Here is a 21,747-nt window from a genome sequence, read left to right on the forward strand (position 1 = left end):
GGATCCCAGGGAGAGGACTGCGGTTGGCTGCGTGAACACAGCCTGAAGGGGGCTAGTGCGCCACGGCTAGCCGGGAGGGAGTCCGGGAAAAGGTCTGGAGCTCCCGAAGAGACAAAAGACTTTTTCATGCCTCTGTGTTTCCGGGTGCGCGAGGAGAGGGGATTAAGAGCACCGCTTAAAGGAGCTCCAGAGATAGGCGCGAGCCGCGGTTATCAGCGCGGACCCCAGAGACGGGCATGAGACGCTAAGGCTGCTGCTGCCGCCACCAAGCAGCCTGTGTGCGAGCACAGGTCACTCTCCACACCTCCCCTCCCGGGAGCCTGTGCAGCCTGCCACTGCCAGGGTCCCGTGATTCAGGGACAACTTCCCCAGGAGAACTCACGGCGTGCCTCAGGCTGGTGCAACGTCACGCCGGGCTCAGCCGCCGCAGGCTCGCCCCGCACTCCATACCCCTCCCTCCCCCCGGCCTGAGTGAGCCAGAGCCCCCGAAGCAGCTGCTCCTTTAACCCCGTCCTGTCTGAGCAAAGAACAGACGCCCTCAGGAGACCTACATGCAAAGGCGGTTCCAAATCCAAAGCTGAACCCCAGGAGCTGTGCAAACAAAGAAGAGAAAGGGAAATTTGTCCCAGCAGCCTCAGGAGCAGAGGATTAAATCTCCACAATCAACTTCACGTACCCTGCATCTGTGGACTATCTGAATAGACAACGAGTCATCCCAAATTGAGGAGGTGGACTTTGGGAGCAATGATATATATATTTTTTTCCCTTTTTCTATTTTTGTGAGTGTGTATGTGTATGATTCTGTGTGGGATTTTGTCTGTACAGCTTTGCTTTTACCATTTGTCCTAGGGTTCTGTCTGTCCATGGTTTTTATTTTTTTTTTTTAAGTATAGTTTTTAGCACTTGTTATCATTGGTGGATTTGTTTTTTGGATTCGTTGCTCTCTTCTTTCTTTTTTTTATTATTTAAAAAACAATTTTTAATAATTATTTCTTATTTTTTATTTTAATAACTTTATTTTATTATATTATACTTTATTTTATTTTACCTTCTTCTTTCTTTATTCCTTTCTTTTTTTTCTCCCTTTTATTCTGAGCCACGTGGATGACAGGTTCTTGGTGCTCGAGCCAGGCGTCAGGGCTGTGCCACTGAGGTGGGAGAGCCAAGTTCAGGACACTGGTCCACAAGAGACCTCCCAGCTCCACGTAATGGCAAAAATCTCCCAGAGATCTCCATCTCAACACCAAGACCGAGCTCCACTCAATGACCAGCAAGCTACAGTGCTGGACACCCTATGCCAAACAACTAGCAAGACAGGAACACAGCCCCATCCATTCGCAGAGAGGCTGCCTAAAATCATAAGGCCACAGACACCCCGAAACACACCACCAGATGTGGACCTGCCCACCAGAAAGAAAAGATCCAGCCTCATCCACCAGAACACAGGCACTAGTCCCCTCCACCAGGAAACCTACACAACCCACTGAACCAACCTTAGCCACTAGAGACAGGCACCAAAAACAACGGGAACTACGAACCAGCAGCCTGCGAAAAGGAGACCCCGAACACAGTAAGTTAAGCAAAATAAGAAGACAGAGAAACACACAGCAGATGAAGGAGCAAGGCAAAAACACACCAGACATAACAAATGAAGAGGAAATAGTCAGTCTACCTGAAAAAGAATTCAGAATAATAATAGTAAAGATGATCCAAAATCTTGGATATAGAATGGAGAAAATACAAGAAACGTTTAACAAGGACCTACAAGAACTAAAGAGCAAACAAACAGTGATGAACAACACAATAAATGAAATTAAAAATTCTCTACAAGGGATCAATAGCAGAATAACTGAGGCAGAAGAATGGATAAGTGACCTGGAAGATAAAATAGTGGAAATAACTACTGCAGAGCAGAATAAAGGGGAAAAAAAAAGGAAAAGAATTGAGGACAGTCTCAGAGACCTCTGGGACAATATTAAATGCACCAACATTCGAATTATAGGGGTCCCAGAAGGAGAAGAGAAAAAGAAAGGAACTGAGAAAATATTTGAAGAGATTATAGTTGAAAACGTCCCTAATATGGGAAAGGAAATGGTTAATCAAGTCCAGGAAGCACAGAGGGTCCCATACAGGATAAATCCAAGGAGAAACACGCCAAGACACATATTAATCAAACTATCAAAAATTAAATACAAAAAAAAATATTAAAAGCATCAAGGGAAAAACAAGAAATAACACACAAGGGAACCCCCATAAGGTTAACAGCTGATCCTTCAGCAGAAACTCTGCAAGCCAGAAGGGAGTGGCAGGACATATTTAAAGTGATGAAGGAGAAAAACCTACAACCAAGATTACTACTCTACCTGGCAAGGATCTCATTCAGATTTGACAGAGATATTAAAAGCTTTACAGACAGGCAAAAGCTAAGAGAATTCAGCACCACCAAACCAGCTTTAAAACAAATGCTAAAGGAACTTCTCTAGGCAGGAAACACAAGAAAAGGAAAAGACCTACAATAAAAAACCCAAAACAATTAAGAAAATGGCAATAGGAACATACATATCGATAATTACCTTAAATGTAAATGGATTAAATGCTCCAACCAAAAGACATAAACTGGCTGAATGGATACAAAAACAAGACCCATATATATGCTGTCTACAACAGACCCACCTCAGACCTAGGGACACATACAGACTGAAAGTGAGGGGATGGAAAAAGTTATTCTGTGCAAATGCAAATCAAAAGAAAGCTGGAGTAGTAATTCTCATATCAGACAAAATAGACTTTAAAACAAAGACTATTACAAGAGACAAAGAAAGACACTACACAATGATCAATGGATCAATCCAAGAAGAAGACATAACAATTGTAAATATTTATGCACCCAACATAGGAGCACCTCAATACATAAGGCAAATACTAATAGCCATAAAAGGGGAAATCGACAGTAACACAATCATAGTAGTGTACTTTAACACCCGACTTTCACCAATGGACAGATCATCCAAAATGAAAATAAATAAGGAAACACAAGCTTTAAATGATACCTTAAACAAGATGTACTTAATTGAAATTTATAGGACATTCCATCCAAAAACAAAAGAATACACATTCTTCTTAAGTGCTCATGGAACATTCTCCAGGATAGATCATATGTTGGGTCACAAATCAAGGCTTGGTAAATTTAAGCAAATTGTAATCATATCAAGTATCTTTTCCAACCACAATGCTATGAGACTAGATATCAATTACAGGAAAAAATCTCTGAAAAATACAAACACATGGAGGCTAAACAACACACTACTTAATAACCAAGAGATCGCTGAAGAAATCAAAGAGGAAATCAAAAAATATGTAAAAACAAATAATAATGAAAACACGATGACCCAAAACCTATGGGATGCAGCAAAAGCAGTTCTAAGAGGGAAGTTTATAGCAATACAATCCTACCTCAGGAAATAAGAAACAGCTCAAAGAAACAACCTAACCTTACACCTAAAGCAATTATAGGAAGAAGAACAAAAAAACCCCAAAGTTAGCAGAAGGAAAGAAATCATAAAGATCAGATCAGAAATAAATGAAAAAGAAATGAAGGAAACGATAGCAAAGATCAATAAAACTAAAAGCTGGTTCTTTGAGAAGATAAACAAAATTGATAAACCATTAGCAAGACTCATCAAGAAAAAAAGGGAGAAGACTCAAATCAACAGAATTAGAAATGAAGGGGCTTCCCTGGTGGCGCAGTGGTTGAGAATCTGCCATCCAATGCAGGGGACACAGGTTCGAGCCCTGGTCTGGGAAGATCCCACATGTCGTGGGGCAACTGGGCCCGTGAGCCACAACTACTGAGCCTGCACGTCTGGAGCCTGCGCTCCGCAACAAGAGAGGCCGTGACAGTGAGAGGCCCATGCACCGCGATGAAGAGTGCCCCTGCTCGCCGCAACTAGAGGAAGCCCTCACACAGAAACGAAGACCCAACACAGCCAAAAGTGAATGAATGAATAAAAAACAAATGAAAAAGGAGAAGTAACAACTGCTACTGCAGAAATACAAAGGATCATGAGAGATTACTACAAGCAACTACATGCCAATAAAATGGACAACCTGGGAGAAATGGACAAATTCTTGGAAATGCATAAACTTCCGAGACTGAACCAGGAAGAAATAGAAAATATGAACAGACCAATCACAAGCACTGAAATTGAAACTGTGATTAAAAATCTTCCAACAAACAAAAGCCCAGGACCAGATGGCTTCACAGGCGAATTCTATCAAACATTTAGAGTGGAGTTAACACCTATCCTTCTCAAACTCTTCCAAAATATAGCAGAGGGAGGAACACTCCCAAATTCATTCTCTGAGGCCACCATCACCCTGATACCAAAACCCGACAAAGGTGTCACAAAGAAAGAAAACTACAGGCCAATATCACTGATGAACATAGATGCAAAAATCCTCAACAAATTACTAGCAAACAGAATCCAACAGCACATTAAAAGGATCATACACCATGATCAAGCGGGGTTTATCCCAGGAAAGCAAGGATTCTTCAATATACGCAAATCAATCAATGTGATACACCATATTACCAAACTGAAGGAGCAAAACCATATGATCATCTCAATAGATGCAGAGAAAGCTTATGATAAAATTCAACACCCATTTATGATAAAAACCCTCCAGAATGTAGGCATAGAGGGAACTTTCCTCCACATAATTAAGGCCATATATGACAAACCCACAGCCAACACTGTCCTTAATGGTGAAAAACTGAAACCATTTCCACTAAGATCAGGAACAAGACAAGGTTCCCCACTCTCACCCCTATTATTCAACATAGTTTTGGAAGTTTTAGCCACAGCAATCAGAGAAGAAAAAGAAATAAAAGGAATCTAAATTGGAAAAGAAGAAGTAAAGCTGTCACTGTTTGCAGATGACATGATACTATACATAGAGAACCCTAAAGATGCTACCAGAAAACTACTAGAGCTAATCAATGAATTCGGTAAAGTAGCAGGATACAAAATTAATGCACAGAAATCTCTTGCATTCCTATACACTAATGATGAAAAATCTGAAAGTGAAATTAAGAAAACACTCCCATTTACCATTGCAACAAAAAGAATAAAATATCTAGGAGTAAACCTACCTAAGGAGACAAAAGACCTGTATGCAGAAAATTATAAGACACTGATGAAAGAAATTAAAGATGATACAAATAGATGGAGAGATATACAATGTTCTTGGATTGGAAGAATCAACATTGTGAAAATGACTCTACTACCCAAAGTAACCTACAGATTCAATGCAATCCCTATCAAACTACCACTGGCATTTTTCACAGAACTAGAACAAAAACTTCACAATTTGTATGGAAACACAAAAGACCCTGAATAGTCAAAGCAATCTTGAGAAAGAAAAACAGAGCTGGAGGAATCAGGCTCCGTGACTTCAGACTATACTACAAAGCTACAGTAATCAAGACAGTATGGTACTGGCACAAAAACAGAAATATAGATCAATGGAACAGGATAGAAAGCCCAGAGATAAACCCATGCACATATGGTCACCTTATCTTTGATAAAGGAGGCAAGCATATACAGTGGAGAAAGGACAGCCTCTTCAATAAGTGGTGCTGGGAAAACTGGACAGCTACATGTAAAAGAATGAAATTAGAACACTTCCTAACACCATACACAAAAATAAACTCAAAATGGATTAAAGACCTAAATGTAAGGCCAGACACTATCAAACTCTTAGAGGATAACACTGGCAGTAAATCACAGCAAGATCCTTTTTGACCCACCGCCTACAGAAATGGAAATAAAAACACAAATAAACAAATGGGACCTAATGAAACTTAAAAGCTTTTGCACAGCAAAAGAAACCATAAACAAGACGAGAAGACAACCCTTAGAATGGGAGAAAATATTTGCAAATGAAGCAACTGACAAAGGATTAATCTCCAAAATTTACAAGCAGCTCATGCAGCTCAATATCAAAAAAACAAACAACCCAATCCAAAAATGGGCAGAAGACCTAAATAAACATTTCTCCAAAGAAGATATACAGATTGCCAACAAACACATAAAAGAATGCTCAACATCATTAATCATTTGAGAAATGCAAATCAAAACTACAATGAGATATCATCTCACACTGGTCAGAATGGCCATCATCAAAATATCTACAAACAATAAATGCTGCAGAGGTTGTGGAGAAAAGGGACCCTCTTGCATTGTTGGTGGGAATGTAAAGTGATAGAGCCACTATGGAGAACAGTATGGAGGTTCCTTAAAAAACTAAAAATAGAACTACCATGCAACCCAGCAATCCCACTACTGGGCATATACCCTGAGAAAACCATAATTCAAAAAGAGTCATGTTCCAAAATGTTCATTGCAGCTCTATTTACAATAGCCAGGACATGGAAGCAACCTAAGTGTCCATCATCGGATGAATGGATAAAGAAGATGTGGCACATATATACAATGGAATATTACTCAGCTATAAAAAGAAACAAAATTGAGTTATTTGTAGTGAGGTGGATGGACCTAGAGTCTGTCATACAGAGTGAAGTAAGTCAGAAAGAGAAAAACAAATACCATATGCTAACACGTATATATGAAATCTATAAAAAAAGAAAAAGGAGAAAAAACAATGGTCATGAAGAGTGTAGGGGCAAGATGGGAATAAAGACACAGACCTACTATAGAATGGACTTGAGGACACGGGGAGGGGGAAGGGTAAGCTGGGACAAAGTGAGAGAGTGGCATGGACATATATACACTACCAAACGTAAAATAGCTAGTAGTGGGAAGCAGCCACATAGCACAGGGAGATGAGCTCGGTGCTTTCTGACCACCTAGAGGGGTGGGATAGGGAGGGTGGGAGGGAGGGAGATGCAAGAGGGAAGAGTTATGGGGACATATGTATATGTATAACTGATTCCTTTTGTTATAAAGCAGAAACTAACACACCATTGTAAAGCAATTATACTCCAATAAAGATGCTTAAAAAAAAAAAAGAATGAAAAACCATTACTATTTTCTTATTAAATTTTCTTCTATTTTTTCCCCCAAATTACTATTTACCTGTATGGAAAATAAAAACTTAAGGGAACATTATTACCTCATTGTACCTGAAGTTTACAGATTAAAGTCTTTAAAGTAGATTTACAATGCAACATGAATATTAGCAATACCAATGTGCTGTTCTTTATTATTACTCTCTAACCCTGACCCACCTACCACCCACGGCCCCACCACCAAACCTGTCACAGTGACTGTACTAAACCCTTCATTAACCAACATGAACACACAACACCCACATAAAATCCACTGCAGGAGAGATACTTGCATAATAACATATGCTTATAAAATATATACAGCAGTCTAACTTTCAAAATTACCTATTTTTTATATTCTGAAATTTTAAGTGTGAATATTTAAATCATGTAAACTTAGTTTTTATAAAGTCTATATTTCTTAAATATTCTTGTTTTCTTTTTCCGTCTTTTTATTTTCAGACTTATACGTTTGAAATTTTTTCTGCATAATTTTTTTTTAATTTTTTTTTTTTAATTTTTATTTATTTATTTATGGCTGTGTTGGGTCTTCGTTTCTGTGCGAGGGCTTTCTCTAGTTGTGGCAAGCGGGGGCCACTCTTCATTGCGGTGCGCGGGCCTCTCGCTATCACGGCCTCTCTTGTTGCGGAGCACAGGCTCCAGACGCGCAGGCTCAGTAATTGTGGCTCACGGGCCCAGCTGCTCCGCGGCATGTGGGATCTTCCCAGACCAGGGCTCGAACCCGTGTCCCCTGCATTGGCAGGCAGATTCTCAACCACTGCGCCACCAGGGAAGCCCTGCATAATTTTTTTTTTTCTGACAAACGTCTGATAGGACAGTGCAGCAGCTTAAGGGGCTCAAAGAAAATCATCCATGTCAAGATTCTGAGATGAGTTAAATAATACTATTTTCTTTATCTCCATAATTCTTTTACCTTTATGTCTCAGTGTTGCCTAATAAAAACCTTTCTTCTAATTAGGCCTGTCTCCTGTCATCTATAGAAATTATTTTGATGTCTATCACCATGTCTAATCAAGAAATCTATGCCTCTCCTGAATAACTGCCACATTTTTATATGGTTTGAACACCATTAATCTTAAAACCAATTTTTTACTTTCTTTTGGCTGCTAGGAAGCTTGAAAGCAAATTTGTGACTTGTTTGGCAGCTGTTTAGAATGTTTTGGCATACATTTTACATATAAATTTTAACTTATATTATTTTAACCATATTTTTTATTAGGTTTATTTATATGTAGCCTATTTCAAAGTACAGTGACCCTTGAACAACTCAGGGGTTAGGAGCATCAACTCCCCCACCCCCCATGAAGCTGAAAATCCACAGACAACTTTACAGTGGGCCCTCCAGCCCTCCAGATTGTGGTTCCAAACCCAGTTCCAATTTTGGATTGTGTAGTACTGTAGTATGTATTAAGTGAAAAAAATCCACATATGAGTATACCTGTGCAGTTCAAACCCATGTTGTTCAAGGCTCTACTATAGTAATTTTTGGAAAATCCTTTGTTTTCAATAAGAGTAGAAAATAAAGCAAGTAAATGCATGGACAGATACAATTTCTATGCCTTGTCTCTGCTGTTCATTTTGCCAGGAAAGACTTTCTTCTTTCTGCCACTTATTCTGTCCAGAGTCAGTTCACATCATATCTCCTCTATGAAACTATCTATAAATTCCTAGATTTCTCTATAAATTCCTGGATATGTGTCTGGGGTTATAACAATACCAAGAATTGGCAAGAATGGAAGCAACTTCCCCCTTTTGTGGCAAAGTGTAGTTCTCCATCTCTGAAACCTGCCACCAAGAAATGTGGATGTGATGAAAATTTGTTCAAGCTTTATCAATAGTTTAAAAGAAGATGGGACTTGTCTGTGATTGCATTAAAGGTCCATAAACGAAGAGGAAAATAAAGCACAGTGACCCGTCAATTCTCTCTGCTTCTCATGCCCTATTTGCAAAGGAACTCACTTTTGAGAAAACAAAAGAATCACTGAGATGGAATGGTTTCAAAAGTTTAATCAATTCTTGAAATGAATCATTCACCAAGTTCTGAAGTCACATGGCAAAGTTGATTGTGTTATTTAATAGGTATTCATGCGCATCTTTTGCATGTTTATATGAATTGCATTAAATTCAGTAGTTGACTTTTCAAAACAATTCTCTTTTGGGCTCTTTTAGTAGATAAGGTTTTACGCCTATCCTCTAAGTCACACTCAGTTTTTTAGTACACAATGTACAACTGCATTACATTGATCAGAGGTTTAAAGAGGACAGGTGAATTGCATTTCAATATAAATTATAATGGCATTTATAAGTGTGCCTTCCAAAGTGTTCAACTGTGGAGATGGTTAAACATATCTATCAATAGAGCAACAAAATAGCCCTGTTAAATAAAACTATTTACCTATACTTTTCCTGAAGAGAGTTTAGAAGCTCAAAGGATCAACTGAATCTCAATGCCCTTTTATGTGTTTCCATCCTAATCACATTTTACTTGCAATCTTGTCAGCAGCTCATTTTTCCCTCACTGATGTATCAAGTGTAACACTCTCCAATAATAAGTGCATGCTTGGTTAATAATACTCCCCCCAAAAAACTATGAAACACAGAACGTTCGCTTACTGTCCTACTCAGTTAGCTAAATTTGTTTAAACTCTTTCCAAAATCTAGAGAATAGGCATACAATGTAATAATTACATGGTCTTTATACATGTATAGTCATCAGATTATTACTGTACCCTTTGTTTCATTTCTTTAAGAAAAAGGAAGCAGATTCAAAGACAGCTCCAACCTTTTAAATATATGGAACACATTTTAATTGTATTATTAATAATAATGTTTAAACAATCAAGTCAGCCTGTAGATATGTATCCCCTTTTCTTCAAGGTTTTATAGTAACTTTAATCAAAACTTAAAATGTTTCCCTTTAAAACAATGTCAGTGCCATAAAATACCATTTAAGTCAAGGGGACTAAACTTTGCCCTTCAGATCGTTTTGAAGTCTAGGAACAAACTCTAAATATCAGAGTGTCTGAGCATTGGTTTTTCCCCCAACAGCAGATCTTAACTGAGTTCCATGTTATTAAGTGCCTTTACCACATGTTCCATTCAAATACGTTGCTTGCTTTTTTATTTCTAAAAAGGTAAAGATCCTACTTCCATTTAGAAAGACAAGATAAAAAGAGCTTCTTGGCACAGTTATGTTGACTTCCTTAACTATTTCTTATATCTGATTTCAGAGTTCATCTCCTAATCTTGTTTGCCTGCTCCAAGCGTTCTTTGCCTTGTACTTGGGAAAAGTCCCCAATCCATTTTCTCTTGCTCTTTTGCCTACACACTTCGGGCAGACTCACTTGGGATTTCATGCCTTGACATTCTCTGCAATTTTACTTGCTCTGATTATGCTTGATTTTGTCCTTAGATTATAAGACCTCTCCAGCAGAGCTTCTGGAAATTTCAACTCCAAAATGCCCTGTTACCTCAATATCTAAATTTCATTACCAAAGTGCCTCAGGTTTTCAAGTATACCAGCCTCTCACTCAGAGCTGGTGAAAGCTTCCTCCTGGAAAACAAATAGGTTACACAAGACCTCTGTGCACTTCTCTTAATTGAAAATGCTATTAAAGTTCTATTGGGTGGGAAGGAAGATTCACAAACTGGTGAGTCCTCTTTGGGGTTTTAGAATGCCTTCAAAGCCCTCAAAGGCATGGTTTATGACGATGAATGCAGAGATATTTTTCCCATCACAGAAAGTAAACATGCACACCAAACCAGTATAACTGGTTGGGGTATACAGTACTGCTGCCCTTGGGTTGCAACTTAGAAGCACAGACACTAAGGTACGTTCCCACTTGGATTTTTTTTTTTTTTCTTACACTAGCCAAACAGAATAAGTATAATTTCTTAAAATAAAATGGCTGTATCATGAGAAACATCTGTTGCATGTGCCTATGGAATTTCAAGCCAATTCCTCCTTGTTGTGATGAAAGATAAGTAAATGTCTCAAAAGCCAAAGTAACTTTTATGGAGTCAAGAGAAAACCCAAGCCTGGATGGAGCAGTCCTATAAAAGCCAGACAGAATACTGGACAATGATTTCCAGGTCATGACTGTAGAAACTAAAAGATGTCAATATGGAAAGCATTTACAAGCCTGATTTCCCTTCTTGAAATAGGAAAGTAAATACCCCTAGAAAATAATGTGCTAAATTCCTCCATCAAATTATAGGCTTTAGGCAGCTAGGGTGGAGACCTGGGTTCTGGCAACTGCTTCTGAGAAACCAAGGGCAATTTTTGTACCTTCAAAGGATCTCTGTTCGCTTCTCTACAAAGTAAAAATTTTGGACTTGAGGCTCTCTTAAGCTCCTCTCTACCTTGAAAATGTTAACATTCTACAGATTTCTTTTCCCTAGATTTGACAGCCAAATTCTCCTTCAGTGGGTTGGTGAAGAGTTCTCCTCTCTGCTGATGGCTACCTAGAACTGGCCTTGCATTTGAAATGGTCTAGCCAACCTTCTGTATTTGGAAACATCTTTTCCACTTGAGTTCTAGTCTTTTGGAGCCTTTGGAATAGGGGTTTCCTAAATCTAGAGAACTAAGAAGAACTAAGGTAAGGAGAAGGGCTTTAATTAGAAGGTGCTGGAAGACGTCCGAGCAGTGGATAAGTAGGCAGCCTGAGTGATGAGGTTGTGTTGAGTAGCCCAGGGGAGACCCCACTCAAAGAAACCTCCTCTCAAAAGGTTGTTCTGGCACTGAACTCATCAGATTCCTGTTATTCAAATAATTCTGAGGATAAATTAGTATATCATATTCTTTTTTTCATTTTTTTTTTAAATTTATTTTTGGCTGTGTTGGGTCTTCGTTTCTGTGCGACGGCTTTCTCTAGTTGCGGCAAGCGGGGGCCACTCTTCATCGCGGTGCGCGGGCCTCTCACTATCGCGGCCTCTCTAGTTGCGGAGCACAGGCTCCAGACGTGCAGGCTCAGTAGTTGTGGCTCACGGGCCTAGTTGCTCCGCGGCATGTGGGATCTTCCCAGACCAGGGCTCGAACCCGTGTCCCCTGCATTGGCAGGCGAATTCTCAACCACTGCACCACCAGGGAAGCCCAGTATATCATATTCTTTACAAAGAGGCAGGTGGCCTTGGACATGTTTTGACCAAGGAAGAGGAGGAGAGAAAGAAGAGCTCATGGGGCTGAGTTCCTGAGGTAGGAGGGACTCAGTGGATGAGGAACACAGCTGGGTAGTGAGAGATTCTTTCCCTTATTTTTTATTTATTTATTTTTTTTAGTTCTGATTAGGGTCTGCCCTGCCTGTTAATGAGAACCCTGGGAGAAGCAGAAAATGCCTGTCCTTCCTGAGAGAGAATATGTAAGGGTCCCTTACGTGACCAAGGGTAGCCTTTTGAGAACCTTAGTCTAAGGCATTTTCCAGATAACTCCCTGCCAAGAAGGGAGTTGCCACCCTCCTGTCATCCCAGCCATGGCCTTTCACTACTGTCACCAACTGACAATGTGCCACTCAGCAGTACATGTGTTTATAGATATTATGTAAGGAAATTCTGGTTTCTTTCCTCAGCAAATAACAATGCTCAGAAAGCACTTACCCCTATTCCTGATGCCATATGATTTGTACATTTTATTTGTATTTTCAAAAATTAGAAAAAAATTTTTCTAGTATTCTCTCCTACCCAAGATAATTCTATTTTATGAATCCAGAGAATATTATGAACCTTCATGTAAGAAATTTTTACATAATTGTCTGTGGAGTTACTGTATCATTGAGACTGAAAGGGACAGTTTGCTTCTTATACTTGAAAAGATAATTGAGATCTGTTCACATTAAGCTGAAGATAACCTTGGAAAGATTTCACTCTCATTCAGGAAAAGATAGGTTCCCAATACCACTGGAAACATTAAATGTTGATAGCTTAAGGGCTCCACTAACCAGGGCACAATCAACCAGCTCCCTGGGTATAATAATGGGTCAGAGACCTACAGGATGTAGTGCTAAAATGAATAATTTCTGAACGTCTATGGCTAGCGCTCCAAGTTGTAATTAGAGATGGTCCAATGAATCTAGACAATCTAGATACATGGCCTTAGAAAACCATTATTCAAGGCACAAGATGGAGTTCTAATGAAAATCCTCTGTTTATTATCTACTTATTATCTTCATAGCCAAAACTCTTAAACCTATCACCCATAGGTTGAATGTACAAAACATTTGAATATAGTCATTTCTGTTAGAGAACACTCATTTGTAAGCAGAGCTGACAATAATTAGTATTATTTTAGAGAACTTCAGAATCTTTTATAAATGCTGTTAAGTCAAAGGCAAGATTAAGCAACATTTCAAAATGTCTTTTTCATTTACTTTAGTAATTTTTAAACTCAAGCTCAGATATAGGACTGGGTATTGCATAGAAAACAGAATACTGTTAGAGCAATCCATAAATAAAGACTCCAGGATATATCCTGATTTGTCTTATAAGATATTAAACAAACTTATCAAAAATCTCTTACCTTCACACATACAAATAAAGGTACAAGTTATCTCCACACTGCTTTCCTTTATATATAAAAAAAAAAAATCCAGAAATAATTTCAAACCAAGGTGAAGCACCTTTGTTTCTCATTAATTCTCACTGATTAATAGGTTCACTTAATAATCTTAAGGCAAATATGTCTGGAATGGAAGCATTTCAACACTCCAAGAAGATCTGAACTATTTGTAGACCTACCAAGGATGCATTTCAACTCAGATAAGATCAGAAGAGCACACATTCCTACTGAAAAGTTTTCACAGAGTGCACAAAGGAAAATACCCCAGGATAGAACTGATTTCACAAGTATTCCCCAACTATGAACCGAGGCACATTGTTTTCTAACTCAAACCATGACATTCAAATTATTTATCATAGCTCTTGTTTTAAATTTTATGCATGTTTTTCTGATATATGCTAATTATTGATTCTGTAAATAATTGGAAAAGTCAATAGATAGGAGGAAGGGAAAGTTACCCTTCCACAGTGGAACATATAACCAGAATCATAACGTACATAAAAGGGCCAGAAGAAAAGAAAAAAAAAAAAAAAAAAAACCCAAAATAACAGAAGATCTATACACAATCTAGGACTCTAAAATAAGAAGCAAATATTACCTCTGATCCCAACACAAAGAGGGATGATAAGGGGAGAGGGGAGAGGCCAGGTTACTCCTCAGTTTATTTCAATCCCAAACACAGACTCAGGGGATGAACCCACAAGGCCTAGGATGAGCTATTCAGGGGGCTGCCAAACAGTCATATACATCTGATACAAAATCATTATTATATGAGCAACTTTAACAACCTAGATGCCTCCTATATACTTTTCCATGGAAAAATACTGCAGAGACAGTTAAGGTATATGTTATAATCACGTACATAATATCATTTTGTTCATAAAACACATATAAATAAATTATTTCATAGAGTTATACTGAATGAGCCCTTTACCTTGTTTTTCTTCAATAGGATGCACTAAATAACTTTTAAAATTAATCTTTAAATTAAAAATGATTTTAATAGCATTTTATGCAGTATTTCAAAAAAAATTTTTTTAGGAAACCTGCAAAAATAGAAATAAAATTCTGGGATTCTTAAGCAAGATAGGTAGAGAAAGAAAAAAAATAAAGGAAAAAAAACAGGTATTCTGGAAGATTATTTAACTCTATAAAAATGGGTGATATATACTTTTATGACCAGGCATGTCTATGATCATCTTACTGTTATTCTCAGGTGTGCTGTATGTCACAGATGTACTTACATGTTTGGTTATGTGTACTTAATGGAAAACTGAGCGGTTTGGAGATTTTCTTGTTGGTAGCTTCACAAGAATATAATTAAACAAATAAAAATATCATTATCAAGTAGATTTTTAAAAACTACCTTGTTCAAAATGTCACTTGTAAAGGTGGTAAATAATTCATAAGAGAGGAGACAACTAGAAATCATGGTAACAAATATGCATTCAGCCCATTTTCTATTTTTTTTTTAAAGGAACTTTCTTCACTCAAAAAAGTGGAAAGTGTAAGAGAACTTGTATTTGTTTCTATCAACAAGCCTAACCATAGAAGCCTAGTCAAGCCAATGTCAACAAAGCCAGTCCCTTCAAAGGACAAAGGTATCTGATGAAGTAAAACGTGTAAAACCAACCGCTCTCCCTAACGATACGCTGCCCTCTGAGACTTGTTTTCTACCTTAAAAAAAATGGTTATATTAATTACAAGGACACTTAGCTGGTAAACCCCAGAGATGGTAAAATTTGATTACAAATTAAAATCCCACAGAGACAAAAATCGATATTCTTCCAATGCTAGGAAAAGTTTAACATGAAAATGCACTGGAAGTAGGTTGTACCATTTCTCCAGCATTACAGTGGGGAGTAAGGCTAAGGCTTTCCCTACTCCACCAAATTGGTGTTGCTGTGTAGGTTGAGTAGTTGAGCAAAACGGAGACAGCTGCTTTTTCAGAAACAACAATCCCCACCTCTTTTCCCACCTTCAAAGCATACCTCGAAACTCAGCGGGGGTGCGCGCGCCCGCGCAAGCATATACACACACTTTGTAATCGACACCACTTACACGTCTGATTACTACCATTTCAGAAGCTGTTGGCACTTACCTTGCAAAGCTGTGTTAGGTAAATTTGCTTCATTCTCTCCCATTTTATTATTTCTTTTTAAAGGGGGCCAAGCAGTTTCTGTTGTGTCAGTTACCCTGCAAGCTTTGTGACCTTCTGACTTTCTCCTGTAGTAATGTAACAGTATACTACCTGCTTTCTTCTGTGAATAATTACCATTCTGCTTCCTGAGTTACCTGGGCTTGCAGGACCTGTTTTACTGTGAAGTGAGATCACATCCTTTGATCAAATGGACTGCTATTAGTGTGCACTTCACAAAATGTGGCTTTGTTTCAATTTTGATGTTAACTTTTAATTCCCAACTTTCACTTTCGTCCAGAAACGTTTCTACACTTCCCCCCTCCAAATAGTGTTCAACACACCATGGCGCAGAGCCAGAGTTTTGCTTGTTTTTTACTGTTCCCAATCTGCTTCTCTTATAGAAATAAAATAAAATTTAAAGTGACTTTTGCAGTGTCCATTAAAATAAATACAGGGAAATAAGCGACAGCATGGGAATCAGTTTTGTGCAGTGGTGGGAAGACAGGCTTTGGAGTAGCTCTAGTACTAGCTGTGTAACTATGAACGAGGAATATAACTTCTTTGAGACTCAGTTTCCTCAACTGTATATTGGGGGAAAAATGTAAAATATCAATTTCAGAAGATTATTATAAAGATGCAAAGCAATAATGTACGATTGTGCTAAACATTGTGAACGGTGGATGATAAACAGAAGCAACATTCTTCCTCCTCTCTCCTCCCCTCCTCTTCTTCCTTTTCCTCCTACACCCTCTTCCTTCTCTCCCCACTCCCTCCTCTTGTTCCTCTCCTTCTGAGGAGTGGAAAGCATGTGGAACCAGAGCACTGATGTCACTGTGTTCTGACATCAGCTGTTACTTATTAACCGAGAGACCTTAAAGAAATGATTTTATCCAATCTTAGAGTACCTCAAGGTCCTCACTGGTTAAAGAAGGATACTGATATTTACATTGCCTTTTAAATAGAAACATAGTGATATTAAGTTAAACTGTTCTGCCTCAAACAAAATAAAAAACATCCCTAGCAAAGATGAGCGACACTTAGAAATGTATCTTTATTCATTTACAAGAGAGGAAGTAGATGACAAAAATAAGTCAATTTATTTAAGCTCTGTCTCCCGTAAGACATCTAGAATAAAAAACAATCTCTACTTCCTTCCTCTAGAATTCCTTAACTTTTAGTTTTGGTCACACTAGTTAAAAAAAAAAAAAAAAATCTGAGGTTCAAACATCTCCTACTTTAATAGTTCTTTAATTTTCAATTTAAAAGTAATCTATACACCATGTCTGCTAGATTATTAATGAAAAAATGATTATATAAGTTATGTAAACAAAAGAAATGGCAAACAAGTAGAATAGTTATTCTCAAAATTATCAGAATAAAAACGAACATCACACACACAAATCCTCATGACAGTTAATTTACAGTTCTTTCTTTCATTAACCTCTCTAGGTCTCAGTTTCTTCATCTGTAAAATGAGCTGACCATTTATTAATTAAGGCCCATTTTATCTTCATAATGTCATAAACCTCTGATTTAAAATCCAGGTTGTGGTTTGTTCCGGATTAAAGCAGTCTTTGCCTAGCACAATTGCATAATGTAATATATATAGCAAGCTTGTACTTTACCGAAAGTAAACTGAAATTGAATGTTTCCCATTAAAACACTATAATCATCACATTCTGACTTCCCCATAGAAGGAGAAACACACATATCAATTCTCACTCATTATGACAAACTTGGAAATGCATTTACATACCTGTCCCAGGCACCTAAAATTAGTCAATAACAGGTATAAATCACCGATTATCTACCAGCTGAATTATGGCATGTGGGAAGTTATTACAAAAGTAGAATAGAGAAGTCCTATTTTTGAGCAGAGGTAAAACATAAACAGAAACCTCCAAAGTCTTTGTAGATGCACAGAAAGTAACATAAATATACATACTGAAACAGTTTCAATACTAATAAAGGGCCCTGAACACACACTTTCTCGCTCTCTCTCGCTCTCTATCTCTCGCTCTCCCTCTCTCCTGGGCCATGGCTCCCTGGAAAACTTCTGCCTTCATCATGTCCCCTTTGCCTGACTACTTCACATGCAGGAATTCTTCAATCCAATCTTGGGTGAAGTCTCTTCTATGTGCTTCCAGATGTCCCTTAACAACTCAGAACTTTTCATTCAGCCACGGCTCTTACCACCTTGTATTATATGTACAGCTTAATTATTTCTGCCCCTAAAAGGCGTACGTCAGAGAGCCTTTTTGTGTCCATCACTACATCCCTAGCACCTTAGCACAGTTTCAACCACATACTATGCCTTCAACAAATATTGTAAAGATGAATAAATTACCATCATCAAAAAGGGTGAATTAAAGGATCTCAAAGAAAAGAACATTGATTAGCAAAGAATATGATGGAAGATATTCGAGGAGGGAAAAACGACAAATTAAATTTCAAAAATGAGAAGAGATGGGAGGGGGAAGTAGGTAGGTTTATCTGCAAGAGCAAATAACTAGGGACTTCCCTGGTGGCACAGTGGTTAAGAATCCGCCTGCCAGTGCAGGGGATGTGGGTTCGAGCCCTGGTCCGGGAAGATCCCACATGCCGTGGAGCAACTAAGCCCATGTGCCACAACTACTGAGCCTGCGTTCTAGAGCCCGCGAGCCACAACTACTGAGCCCCTGCACGCCACAACTACTGAAGCCTGTGTGCCTAGAGCCCGTGCTCCACAACAAAGACAAGCCACCGCTGAGAAGCCCACGCACCACAAGGAAGAGTAGCCCCCGCTCGTCACAACTAGAGAAAGCCCGCGTGCAGCAATGAAGACCCAACGCAGCCAAACATAAATAAATAAATAAATGTATAAATAAATAATAATACTTAAAAAAAAGAGCAAATAACTAAGAGCTAGAAGGATAAAAGAGATAAGGACACTCATGAGAATTTCCAAAAAGAAAAAAAAAATCAAAGTTAAAAGAAGTAAATGAAAGAGAAAAAAAAAAATGTATGCATTAGTTTAACACACACACACAGGCACCAAAAACAAAAGGCATGAGTGGCATTAGGCAGAATAGCTTCACTGAATGGTGAAAAAGAAACTAATATAATTATTAAGAAAAAAATTCAAAATCTTTGAAAGAACGCCTCTAAGAGTTAATGTGTCCTTTATACGCATTCTGAGACTTTGCTGTAAAAATTACTGTGCACATTTTTTAAACAACTTAGGTGACATAATAAAAAACAAGACTTCCAGCCACATCACCTATTTGTATTTCCAACATTGTATTTCTAAAGCACTCCAAGGAGAGAGTGGGCAAAAGAGAGTGTTATAAATGCTATCCTTTATCACTCATTTTAAGGGTTCTACCTAGAACTACAAACAAGGAAGAAACCAATGTTACAGTTTAAATTTGTTGTGGGTAGTTAGTTATTGAAGTGATTATTTAGTTCTGATTTTCAAGGGAAGATATATGTGAAGATTTGAAAAAATTTATGAAGTAATTACTCAGTTATAAATGTTGGCATTGTATGCTATGGAACATGGGACACTGGGTATGTAAAATGTCACAATACATGCAATAATTACAGAAACATGGTACTCATTTTTGCAGTAAAATGTATAACACAAGTAGAACAGCAACTTGGTCAAAAGCATAGATAGCCACGTAGAGAAAAGGCTAGAGAGAAAAGAATTAGAACCTCTCAAAACTACAATCCTGCAAACCATCACTGGAAGGAAATTCCAGGCTCAGCAACCAGGATGGATCTTTGAGATTACAGTTCCAAGAATTAGGTAGATGTGCTTGCAGGGTATAAGAATATTTTGAGCTAAAAGCAATTGAGAATGAGCAGACTCAAGAAAAGCTCTTCACTTCCCTTTACTATCTAAAAACAGAGCATCCTACATTTACACAGGAAACTTTTGTTTGTAAAAGTGTCTCCCTGCCAGGAAGAGAACTGCTCCTGGAGACAACTCTTACCACCTGAGAAACTCATCTGGGTAAAATACAGCCCTTATTTATCACACATTGTTGGTTGGTTGCAGTCAAGAATTCCTAGGGTGATTCCCGCTCCTCATAGCTGCTAAATACTTTTGAGTCCTAGAAAAGAGAGAGCTAGGTAAGCAGGGGTGGGGTGGAGGGAAGAGCACATACTATACAAGAACAATGGGTAAAAATAAAGATTTTCTCATGCTTGGGAGTGCTGGTCCAACATATTTACCCCCCTCTCTTCCGGATCTGGGTATTACCATCCACCCAGTTGCCCTGGACAGAAACTTAGGATTTATCCTTGCTTGTAACCGCCCTCATTCCCCCAAATAGTCACTAAGTCTGATCAATGCTATTGAAAACCACCTCCGTAACTTTCCATTTCCTGTAGGTGAGGCCATTATCATGTCTTGCCAAGACAGGAACTCCCTAAAAATGAATTCTTCCTTTCCTCTAATCCATCCTTTCTATATCTGCCAGAGCGATTTTCCTAAAACATAGTCATGCTATTTCCATGTTCACAGCAGCCCAATCAATAATGTCACTCCTTTATCACAACAATTTTTCATCCTTCTGACTCCTAACCCTCCATTAACAACCAGTTCATTTAACTCAGGCTTCTCTGACATCCCCAAGCACATTTTATATTGTAATTCTAAACAGTTGAATATGTAATATGCACATATTTACTTCCCTATACATGTGAATATAAAAGAAAAAGTTGGTCAAGAAAATTAAGGCCTACTCAGTGCTTTGTATTAGGATTGACTGGTGGGCAAAAGTATCCTTTAAATACTACTATAACTAAACATTTAATTCTCTATACTTTTATTTCATAAGATTGCATACAGAATCTTAAGAGAATTAATATTGATGGAGAACCAAGAAAGTAACTATTTCCTTCAGTAGTAAGAAGCATCCATTAACAAGGAAACAAGATAAGTTGTAATTAATAGCAAGGAGAGTATTGTCATTTTAATGATCTTTCCACTACAGTTTTATTAAACAAAGAAACCAAGGAATTATATAAATTTTATGCTAACACACATATGTACACACAACAGAGTTGCTTAACAGTTACTGATGGTTTGTAGGTTGCCTCACATAATTAAGACACTCATATAAAAAAAACCAGACATATGAAGGGGCCAGGTGGAAAGTAAGGCAGGACTGATATTACAAATCATTCTAATTTACTGCTGGGAACAGCGCTATTTCAGATTGTGGAAGAGCTGTGTAACACAACACTAAATACAAGCTTGTAATCATAGTGTATCGATGTAATGATTTATGCACTTTTTATGAGGATCCCATGAAATCTTGGCTTTAAATGCCAGAGTTTTAAAGGGATATACTCTTGTTAGCAATCTCAGCCTCATCCACGTGAGTCTACTTATAGTAAGAAGACTAGCTGTGATAGCCATCTAAGTACCATCTGAAAAAGGGAAAATAGTTTAAGAAAAGTTTAACTGTATATTTAATACTATTATCATGGAACTGCAAAATGAAGGGTATACACACGCATGCACGTGCACACACACACTTGACTAATCTAATCTAATAATCAATTGTTCCACAAACTCTGGCAAAACTCCCTCAAGAGGAACCCAAAGAAGAGCATTAAAGCAAAGGAATATGCATGCTAACTGCCTGATATAGCATAGAACGGTGAACTTATCAATTTGAGAATTTTAGGGCATGTTAAAAATCTACAATAAAGCTAGAAAAAAACATCTATAGCTAAAACCCCAGAACACTAACATTTAATAGAAACACCAAGGTGACAAAATGATTTATCTCTGTCATCTTTTAAAAATGCAATGAAAGTGCTTAAATGGTATCATTAGCTTGGAGATAATTTTATTTCCTCAAAACACCCTGAAATGACCAATCCTGAAAACAGAAGTTTCATCTCCATGACAAAGACTGATCTAAAACAGCTCTGATAATATGAAAAAGTGGAGCACATTCATGCTGAGAG

The 21,747-nt window shown here is 38.0% G+C and overlaps 1 protein-coding gene across 5 annotated transcripts in view; it reads right to left on the bottom strand.

The window, feature by feature from the left end:
- The window catches only part of NAALADL2 (N-acetylated alpha-linked acidic dipeptidase like 2), a 1,520,504-nt gene that overhangs the window by 1,057,441 nt on the left and 441,316 nt on the right, over positions 1–21,747 (bottom strand). For 3 of the 5 annotated variants that reach the window (XM_061193411.1, XM_061193415.1, XM_061193414.1), the window contains exon 1: positions 15,742–15,882. The exons of the other annotated variants lie outside the window; for them this stretch is intronic. In XM_061193411.1, the coding sequence (XP_061049394.1) occupies positions 15,742–15,784 (43 nt within the window). In that variant the 5' untranslated portion in view covers positions 15,785–15,882. Of the gene's footprint in view, positions 1–15,741; positions 15,883–21,747 lie in introns of those variants that run through there. 5 annotated transcript variants of the gene reach the window in all.

This window comes from Eubalaena glacialis, chromosome 6 (genome assembly GCF_028564815.1).
Source record: "Eubalaena glacialis isolate mEubGla1 chromosome 6, mEubGla1.1.hap2.+ XY, whole genome shotgun sequence".
Taxonomy (NCBI): Eukaryota; Metazoa; Chordata; class Mammalia; order Artiodactyla; family Balaenidae; genus Eubalaena; species Eubalaena glacialis.